At 45.9% G+C, this 10,088-nt stretch overlaps 2 protein-coding genes and 2 long non-coding RNA genes across 4 annotated transcripts; all 4 read right to left on the bottom strand.

The window, feature by feature from the left end:
* Nucleotides 1–16: 16 nt before the first annotated feature.
* LOC136184753 (protein asteroid homolog 1-like) lies at nt 17–2,077 on the bottom strand. The gene has a single exon (XM_065971715.1). It carries the CDS (start codon nt 2,074–2,076, stop codon nt 193–195), a length of 1,884 nt encoding a protein of 627 aa, XP_065827787.1. The 5' UTR covers nt 2,077; the 3' UTR covers nt 17–192.
* Nucleotides 2,078–2,185: 108 nt separating this feature from the next.
* LOC136184752 (protein asteroid homolog 1-like) lies at nt 2,186–4,120 on the bottom strand. Its single transcript, XM_065971714.1, has one exon. The coding sequence runs from the start codon at nt 4,118–4,120 to the stop codon at nt 2,186–2,188; it is 1,935 nt and encodes a 644-aa protein (XP_065827786.1).
* Nucleotides 4,121–4,846: 726 nt separating this feature from the next.
* LOC136184349 (uncharacterized) lies at nt 4,847–5,963 on the bottom strand. Its single transcript, XR_010669345.1, has 3 exons — nt 5,735–5,963; nt 5,413–5,673; nt 4,847–5,359 (listed from the first exon to the last, which is right to left on the bottom strand). It is a non-coding gene; the product is annotated as an uncharacterized lncRNA (long non-coding RNA).
* Nucleotides 5,964–6,672: 709 nt separating this feature from the next.
* On the bottom strand, nt 6,673–7,565 carry LOC136184634 (uncharacterized). Its single transcript, XR_010669398.1, has 3 exons — nt 7,426–7,565; nt 7,267–7,362; nt 6,673–7,214 (listed from the first exon to the last, which is right to left on the bottom strand). It is a non-coding gene; the product is annotated as an uncharacterized lncRNA (long non-coding RNA).
* Between the last annotated feature and the right edge of the window lie 2,523 nt (nt 7,566–10,088).

Here is a 10,088-nt window from a genome sequence, read left to right on the forward strand (position 1 = left end):
GTACTAATCTCTGCTTGATAGACATAAATATAATACAAAAAGAGATACAAATAGGGATAGATGGGTTCATGAAAATGATGAAACAGCGTCTGGCGCTAGCAAAGAAGCACCAGAAAAAAACTCTTCAAAACTAAAAAGCACTGACTTGGGCAGAACATTCAATTCAACTTTGATGTCATCTTCCTCAGTTCCCTAATCGTCTTCACTACTACTCTCACCTTCAATCTTGAGACAAGCAAACCTGCTTCCCTGAACAACCATCTTTTTCTTCTGCTTCTTCTTTATTTTGGCAGATGGTCGTCTAGGAGACAATGACTCAGTCTTGCTCCCAGCTTTCCTCTCCGGTTTGTTTTTTACCAAGAACGTCCACATTTTCTCAAACAAGTCCCTTTGTTTACAATTGCTCAAAAAGTCCTTGTGTTGTTTGCACTTCGCGTACATTCTCTGCACCAGGAAACCGTCAAAAAAGTACGCCGGGTTTACCTGGGGTAACGGGAGGCGTAGAACAGCGTTCAGGTGCAATGAACTAGAAAAAATAGACTGCCATCGAGCAATAGCCGTTGCCAAGCCGTCATTAAAATTGATCAATCCTCTTGGTCGCTCTCTTTTATGAAATTCACGAGACGGTTTCCAATCTTTAAGCAACGCATAACAATTTGTGAAACTGAGAAGAAGAGCTCGGATTGCATTCTTGGCTGGCTGCTCTTTGCACTGATACGCCCAGCAAAAGAGAGTAACCATAGGCAAAACAAATTCCACAGGTTTAATGTAATCGATGTCACAATTCCATTCCCCGACGATAGTGCGAATCAGATGGGCCCGCCTTTCACTTTGACTCAGCGAAGGAATGCAAGACAGAGAAGGAAGATTTCTAGGTACTTTAACGGGAACAATCACGGGATCCTCTCCATTGTCCCGACGTCGATGTTCTTCTACGGTAACCTTACCGCCACCCCGTCTCCGCGGCACAGTAATATCATAAAGGACACGTCGTATGTGCAGCGATGCGTTATGACTGCATGGGCTAGCAACTGTTTCAACTTGAGGTAAAAGAAAAACTCGTCTCAAGCTGGCCGCTTGGAGGGCAAAAAGACTGAAGTCGCCTCTGCGAAGGGCGGCAATCACCCATTTAGGAAATGGTAATTTGTCCCAACCAAGTGCACTAGACACCGTTTCCTTTAGCTCGACGCTACCATAATAGAACTCCTTCGTTGCGACAAGACACGCGTGGAGTTGACCCTCAGAGCCAAAGATATCTATTTCGGCATCGAGCACGGTAGCATACTTCTTTCTGAGCTTATTAATGATGCCGCGAAATTGCCGCCGCCCCACCCCAAGCTTTTGATAAATTGGGATAAGAAGATCGGCGTCAGTCAAATCGTTCTGAAAGAGTACAGCCAAAAGTGGACCAAAGTCATACTTTGGATCGAGCCGCCAGTGAGCCTCGGACTCGAGACCAACACTCTTGAAAAACAGGTCGCGTTGAAACCGTTGGCAATAGATAACCTGGCCCCGATCGTCATCGCGAATCCATTCGAGAGAATAGATAGGCACAACGCCGTCGGGCAAATTCGCTAGGAAAAAATCGCTGTCGTTGGAGAGCAACGGGCATCGGTCGCGTCGCGCGCGAGCGATGGCGATGACGTCCGCTTCGTGATCACAAACGATCACATCCACGCCCAAATTGGCGACAGCTCTCAAAAAGACTTGGTGTACGAGTGGCGGGAAGAAACCGTCGCAGGAGTAGCCTGCGAGTGCGCCTACGAGGCTCCTCGCTTTGCCCATTCGTTCTTCATGACGGGTCTGCGTCGTCGCGAGCTTTTCGTCGCCGTTGTCGACGCCGTCGAGAAGGACGCAAGGCGTCACGGCGTTGCGAACAAGCGAGGCGAAAAAGGAGCGCACCATTTTATAGAAGTCGGAATACTCGCCGCCGCAACGCGAGTCGAACGTCGCCTTAGAGGCTAGGAAGTACAAGAGGTTGTTGCCATCAATAATCAGCTTCGTCTGCGTCAGTTCAAAGTTCTCCCACGCTTTAGGAAAGTCTTTGACGAACGCTGTCAGGCCTTTGATACCCATGTTTTATCCGAGTCTTTCTAGCTGTGCAAGTGACGTACTGTATGACGTATGCGAGTACCGGTATGTTTCTTTTTCTAAAAAAATATTGGAGTTGATGGCTTGTGGCTTCTCAGTTCGACGACGCGTCCCCCTCCTCCTCCTCCTCCTCACTACTCTCAGCTTCAATCTCGAGACCAGCAAACCTGCTTCCCGCCACAACCGTCCTTTTCTTCTTCTTCTTCTTTACTTCGTGAGATGGTTGCATACAAGATAAATTAGATAATGACTCAGACTCGTTCCCTACTTCAATTTCTTTTCTCTCCGGTTTGCTTTCAACCATAAACGTCCACAATCTCGCAAACAAGTCCTTTTGCTCGCAGTTGTTCACAAAGTCCTGGTGTTTTTTGCACTCCGCATACACTCTCTGCACGAGAAAACCGTCAAAAAAACGCGCCGGGTTTACTTGGGGTAACGGGAGGCCTAGAACAGCGTTCAAGTGCAATGAACTCGAAAAAATAGCCTGCCATCGAGCAATGGCCGTTGCCAAGCCGTCATCAAAATTGACTAATCCTTTTGGTCGCTCTCGTTTATGGAAATCCCGAACTGGTTCCCATTTTCTAAGCAACGCATGACAATTTGTGAAGCAGAGAATAAAGGCTCGGATCACATTCTCTGCAGGCTGCTCTTCACACTGATACGCCCAGCAAAAGAGAGTAACCACGGGCAAAACAAATTCCTCCGGTTCAATGTGATCGATGTCACAATCCCATTCCCCGACAATACACCGAATCAGATGATCACGCCTTTCATTTCGATCCAATGATGGAATGCAAGACAGAGGGGGAAGATTTCTAGGCACTTCAATAGAAACAACCGCGGGGTCGTTTCCGTTGTCACAACGTCGATGTTCCTGTACAGTCACCACACCGCCGTCCTGCCGACGAGGCACAGCAATATCATAAAGGGCACGTCGTATGTGCAGCGATGCGTTATGACTACACGGACTAGCAACTGTTTCGACTTGAGGTAAAAGAAAAACTCGTCTCAAGCTAGCCGCTTGGAGGGCAAAAAGACTGAAGCGGCCTCTGCGAAAAGAGGCAATCACCCATTCAGGAAACGGTGAGCTGTCCCAACCAAGTGCATTAGACACCGTTTCATTTAGCTCGACGCTACCATAATAGAACTCCTTCGTTGCGACAAGACACGCGTGGAGTTGACTCTCAGAGCCCAAGATATCGATTTCGGCTTCGAGCACGTTGGCATACTTTCTCAGCTGATCAATGACGACGCGAATTTGAAATCGCCGCCGAACACCGACAATTTTGAATTTTCGATAAACTGGAATAAGTAGATCAGGATCAGTCAAATCGTTCTGCAGCAATACAGCCAATAGCGGACCGACGTCATACTTCGGACCGAGTCGCCAGTGAGCTTCGGCTTCGAGACCAACCCTCTCAAAAAACAGGTCGCGTCGAAATATTGTGCAATAGACAACCTGGCCCCGATCGTCGTCGCGAATCCATTCGAGAGAATCGACGGGTACGACGCCGGCGGGCAAATTGGCTAGGAAAAAATCGCTGTCGTTGGAGAGCAACGGGCATCGGTCGCGGCGCGCGCGAGCGATCGCGAGAACGTCCGCTTCGTGATCGCAAACGATCGCATCGACGTCCGAATCGGCGACGGCTCTCAAAAAGACTTGGTGCACGAGTGGCGGGAAGAAGCCGTTGCTGCGGTGGGCTGCGCGTGCGCTTACGAGACGACTCGCTTCGGCCATTCGTTCGATGTGACGGCGCTGCGTCGTCGCGAGCTTTTCGTCGCCGTTGTCGACGCCGTCGAGAAGAATGTGCGGCGTCACGGCGCTACGTCGCAGCGAGGCGAAAAAGGAGCACACCATTCTGTAGAAGTCGGGATACTCGCCGCCGCAACGCGAGTCGAACGTCGCCTTGGATGCTAGGAAGTGCAACAGGTTGTTGCCGTCGATTATCAGATCCGTATGCGTCAGTTCGACGCGACTCCACGCATTCGGAAACGTTTTCACGAACGTTGTCAATCCTTGGATACCCATTGTTTTATCCGGGTCTTAGCTAAGAACGCAAGCTGAAGCAAGCATGATAAGAATGAAACATGCCTTCAAATGGGTCTCATTCTGCATCTCGAGCGAAAACAAAGTCGTCATCGACAAGATTCACAAACGACGACGAAGGCGCTTCTGAGACAAGGCACTAATTATTTACATCTATCTCTAATTGTTTATTAGCAGGTTTAGCTTGCTCAGATTGCACCTCAAATGCATGAGCTACTATACCCCATCTGAGATTTCAGATGCTCTTAGTGCAATAGATCTAGGACCGCTCTATAGATACGTAATTGAAAGAATTTGACTTAGACACGGTCAGAGTATCTAGCCCAAAATTTAGACCTCGACTCACGCAGACCACGGATACTAGAAGAAGGTTAGTGCTTAGACTAATTGAGCATGGGATGAAATTTCTTGTGACCTTGTCTTACTGGTGATCTTAATTAATAAACTATCGAAGCCTCTGCCAGTTTTTCTTATCACACCAGTGACCTCCTGTCACTACTTTGAGTGCATGGATCTCAGTAAACCGCTATTGAACATCTGGATCATTTTAGACCTCTCTAAGAACGTATTAGGCGTACCCGTTACCGAGACACCATATAGAAGTGGATTTACTGTGCGCTACTGCCCGTTTCTTTCGGAACGGGAAATGTAGCTAGGTTTCCAGACCCCAGCCAGGTAAGGCAGTTGGCAAAAGAACGAACTATTTATCTAAGATTTAATCAGCAAGGAACACAGAAAATTAGGTAAATCGCATTTGCATTATCAATCAAAGCGAACATCACGAAAAAACTCTGCTGCACATCGAAAAAATTCTTGATAGCGAGAACAAAACTCCGCCTGCCTAACACAACATTCAGCACACGCTTCTCTGCTGCATGCGCATGCGCAGCGACTATGTACACATGCACAAATCAACACAATAACAATCAATAAGGCAATAATTCCACCGATGACAGCAACGGCGACATTCATCAAATTGGCTTTGCTATTTGTGAGAGGTAAAGTTGTTGTTGAGGTGACTCTGAGTGGAAAAGAGTTGTCTCTAGAAAAGCAGCGCACCCGCCAGCCTACTGTTAATCTAACTCCATTTTGGTATCCGCCTACAACATTGAAGGTGCTCTCGGTGTCAAGACCCAGATCCAACGGCAGTATACGATTTAGAAACGCGACTGGTTTGCCGGTATCTTCTTCTGTAACGGTGATGTTCAGGCTAACGCGGTCCTACACAAAACTAGAATTAGATCAAGAATTGACCAGTCACATTTATACCGTACTGTCCAGGGACGAGGATGTACAAAACACATAGGATTGGAAATATTGCCAAGCGACGACCCAAAGGTGATAGAGTCGCCAAATAGAAAAGACGGAAAAAAACAGCTTGATAGTTCCTTGACGCAGACTTTGACGGAATTGTTGCATTCTTGAAAAGAGCACGGATCGCCAAATATAGTTTTTGGCCACGTGTTTTGATAAGACATAAGGGTTATCTCCAGATCGCGCTCGTCGCAGATTGCCGACTCGGCGAACGTCTCACTCTGTCAAAATATTCATTTTGCTACATCGTGTCCTCTTACCTCTCTACTTTATAACACGCACCTCAGGCAGGATGACAAGTAGCAGCGTTGTAACAAAAACATCGAACATTGTTGGCCTTTCCGTGTTCAGTTGCGAATTGAAAGCTTCAACCGAAGAGTCGGCGTCCCTCTGGACTTTTGGTTTCTTCCCTGCGGTTCGTGTGCTAACTGTCGACTAAAGAGCCAACTAAAGCCCAGAAGACGCGTCACGAAATGTCCAGTCTTCGCTCGTTCAGTCTTCCTTAGCATGGTCTTTGGCTAACGCACTCTATCTCTTTGAGTGGGAGGATCAGATGCGCCGACAGAGCGGTAAACCGCCCTAGGGAGGTCAATAACCTCCCTAGGGCGGCTTAGGGCGGTTATGCTAGGGCGGTTATGGGTCCACAGGGCGGTTATACTAATTGATTAATTGAGTCAATACCGTTATATATAACAACTCCTCGTAAAAAAAAAGTAAAAAAAGTGATCCAAGAGAGATTTGAACTACCTACCCTAAACGCGCTCCTACCTACTCATCGGGGACCCTGCACACTGATCTAGCGCTTTGCAACGGTGTTATAATATTTACGAGGTCGATCGAGATATAAGTGGTCACGAGGGCGATGTGGGATTTATCGCCCCGGTCGGGCACCCATACATCTGGGTAGCTGGGTATATTACATTGGTATTGGGACACTATCCGTGCATGGATATGCCGGCCGTAGATATAGAGCTTTATTTATACGATTTAAAGTCAGTTTGATGCTGGTCTGTTTTAATGTGTATAAACTCCAAACTTGATGTGCTCAAAACTAGATAAAGACTGCCAGAAAAGGATTTTTGCGACTCTCTCTCGCCTAGTAATCTAGGCCTAGCCGCCAGCATCGTGCAGTGACGTCAACGTCGTTGCGTCACACAGGCGAATCACACCTCTGTTTTAATTTCAAGTCTTGTACAGTAGCCTCAAAAACCACAGCACAAGTGTCGCGTCAGTGTCAAGATCTCTGTTTCTGCACGAGCCCGGATCGTAAAAGTCTGATATGTTCCCTTTAATTATCTCAGTGCGCGAACGAGAGCGTCTTTGTCCGGTTTCCGTCGCCCAATACATCGCAGCAATTCTTCTCGTGGCTAACATATAAAAGCGTAACAAATAGGTGGATCAGCTTAACGGTTTGCACAATGTGTGCGCTTTCGGTCATCTGCAATGCGGCTGTCATTGCGTGGAGGTGCAAGCAGAGAAGAGGATCAATCGTCTCCTTTCTCATAGTAAATCTAGCTGTAGCGGATTGTGCTATTGCCGCAGCAAAGATGTTTTTCCTCGCGGCGCTGTTGACGTCTAACAGTTGGTGTCAAGCTGTGGACACCGTTCTTTCGAGCCTTTGCTTCATCGATTTTTCACTTGTCAAGTAAGATGAACTCCCTCATTTTGGTAACCGTGGCACTCGTTGAGTTGAAAGAGCTGTGCAATTGTTTCAGTATCTCTTTTGCTTCCTTTTCTGCCTTCGCTTTGTCATACTTGAACTCTAAAATAAACCTTTCCGATACCTAAAGCAGCTGAGAGACTATGCAGGCTACCGGTGGCAGGTGAAACCAAAAGGTAGAGGTCTTTCACCGTAACAACGGTGCGTGCAGTGTACAAGGATCGCCATGGAATCTTGAGAGTCAGATTCTCTACGAAAAAAAAGAAGATACTAGTGCGAATTCAAGGCGTGAATACAGAGAAGCTTCACTTACGAAGGAATCCGCCTCGCACAGGAAGATTTAGATCGTCCTAAGGCCGATCTTCGAAGAGGTTAGGGTGGACAGTGGAGAGTCATACCAGTGCATTCGGCTTCACTTCGAGCTCTGTCAAGACCACGTTGCCTAGATTCGTCGGTTATTTGGCGAAATTGCTGCCGTTGAACTCTCGAAGCTCGCTTGCCTTTCAAGACGCTGACTTTGACGAGTCCAATTTCTTTACGTAGGGCTTCAGAAACTTGTTTAGTATCGCAATAACGACTTTTTCAAACATCGCAACGGCTCAGACGAGTGGGATACGAGACTTCGCAAGAGGGCCCCATCTAGAGTAGGACCTCGGCTTTCGGACATTCTGCGATTTCGGACGCTCGCACAGCAAATCTAGCGAACCGATTCTGGCTTCCTATGGCGCATTTGAAAGCCCAATCCCTGCCAGGAAGATGTGCCAGAGCGCGAATCAATAGACCAAACCCTCATAATTTTATGAGAAGATTAGCGCGCGCAGGTCAAATCCTCCGCTTTCGGACAGCAGTATCGCTTTCGGACACGTATGCGTAGCTCATTCAAATTTTAATGTTTCGCCTAGAATTTTTTTTCACAAAATCCTCTATCATAGAGCTTTCGAACGCAGTAAAGCTTTAGCCAAATGGTCTAGTCTATCGCATGCTAAAAATCGACGAATATACCGACATCGCACCTCGGTGTTCGGACACCAGTTATTCCGTTTGCAAAGCCCAAATCCGTTTCTAAAAGGACATTCTGAATTTTCTGTAAGGTATTTGAAACAATTTTCAAAAGCAGCTTAAAAAAGAGTAACATTGCTAAGCAATTGGGCTGTTTAGTGCATGAAAATGCATTTCTTGGGTTTGCTTTAGTAGCCATAAAACTAAATATAGCAACGAGATTACCCAAACTGGTACAGAAGCAAGCGGTGCGAAGAAAAAGTCACCCTTAGACTTCATATTATTGAAAAATTCTGTCACATACCAGTACAGGACGTTACGCAAAATGCAGTTTGTTCAAACTTTATCATAGTGTTTGGTATATTGCCAAGAGCTCAGGCTACGTCAAGCTGACCATCTGCGTTTATTAATTTATCTATTGCGTTCTAAGAATTTCAGTTTGAGTGCTCTTATATAAAGATCGAATTTCAGATTCTTGGTATCACACTCTGGCTGTGATATCTTCATGAATCTCGATGCTGCTAAAAATGTACTTGCTCTACTTATGGAAGTCAAGAGCACTCCAGAGACAGATACTGTAAAAAGGCGTACTTTTATGTAATGTTTCTGACGTTGCGATAAAAATCAGCACGACAAATGCATTTGGCGTAAAGTACTGTATGCGGCAGAATTTTTCATTAATACGAAGTTTTAGGGTGACTTTTTCTTCGCACCGCTTGCTTCTGTGCCAGTTTGGGTATTTCGTTGCTATATTTAGTTTTATTGCTACTAAAGCAAACCCAAGAAATGCATTTTCATGCACTAAACAGCCCAATTGCTTAGCAAAGTTACTCTTTTTTAAGCTGCTTTTGAAAATCGTTTCAAATACCTTACAGAAAATTCAGAATGTCCTTTTAGAAACGGATTTGGGCTTTGCAAACGGAATAACTGGTGTCCGAACACCGAGGTGCGATGTCGGTATATTCGTCGATTTTTAGCATGCGATAGACTAGACCATTTGGCTAAAGCTTTACTGCGTTCGAAAGCTCTGTGATAGAGGATTTTGTGAAAAAAAATTCTAGGCGAAACATTAAAATTTGAATGAGCTACGCATACGTGTCCGAAAGCGATACTGCTGTCCGAAAGCGGAGGATTTGACCTGCGCGCGCTAATCTTCTCATAAAATCATGAGGGTTTGGTCTATTGATTCGCGCTCTGGCACATCTTCCTGGCAGGGATTGGGCTTTCAAATGCGCCATAGGAAGCCAGAATCGGTTCGCTAGATTTGCTGTGCGAGCGTCCGAAATCGCAGAATGTCCGAAAGCCGAGGTCCTACTCTATCTTCCTTAGCATGGTCTTTGGCTAACGCACTCTATCTCCTTGAGTGCATATAGCCCTGGCATATAGGGAAATGTTAGATCTGGAGGCCCTTCTCTCAAATTCTAAATACGCCCATGAGCTTACTATACTTGAGTAAGGGAATCTTACGGAAATGATTGGAAATGCTCATGAGGTCAGATGAACTCTTATGAGACAAGCATCTCATGAGACATTGCTAAATCTCATGAGATCCTCTATCGGATATACGCATGGCTATCGTGAGACCTGACCACAGTAGTTTTAGTCTAAATCTTTTTTATAAAGGTTTGTACGAATTTAATTAACATAGGCGACGTGATGCCGATATGAGGGATCCGTCTTATTAGACACAATAATTTTTGGCCAAATCCCAACACCCCTCAATCCCTCTGCGAGACGTTAATTCGGTGGTTGGGACTCATGATGGCCTCAATTCATTATCTATTATGTAAGAAATTGTAGATCGCTTTAATAACTCGTATTAGCAAGCAAATCTCTAGACGAAATTCATGCGGAATGTGTAGACGTTTCTTCTTTCTATCACAACCATCCTCTTTGATTTCCATCATTGATAACGTCTACCAAATGCAATCGCTGTTTTTGTAGAGCTAATGCGCTCCGGAATAGTTATTGTGCATG

Source organism: Oscarella lobularis, chromosome 3, assembly GCF_947507565.1.
Source record: "Oscarella lobularis chromosome 3, ooOscLobu1.1, whole genome shotgun sequence".
NCBI classification, from domain to species: Eukaryota; Metazoa; Porifera; class Homoscleromorpha; order Homosclerophorida; family Oscarellidae; genus Oscarella; species Oscarella lobularis.

Coding starts and splice junctions, on each gene's coding strand:
- LOC136184753 (XM_065971715.1), bottom strand. CDS start 2,076: ATGGGTATCAAAGGCCTGACAGCGTTCGTCAAAGACTTTCCTAAAGCG.
- LOC136184752 (XM_065971714.1), bottom strand. CDS start 4,120: ATGGGTATCCAAGGATTGACAACGTTCGTGAAAACGTTTCCGAATGCG.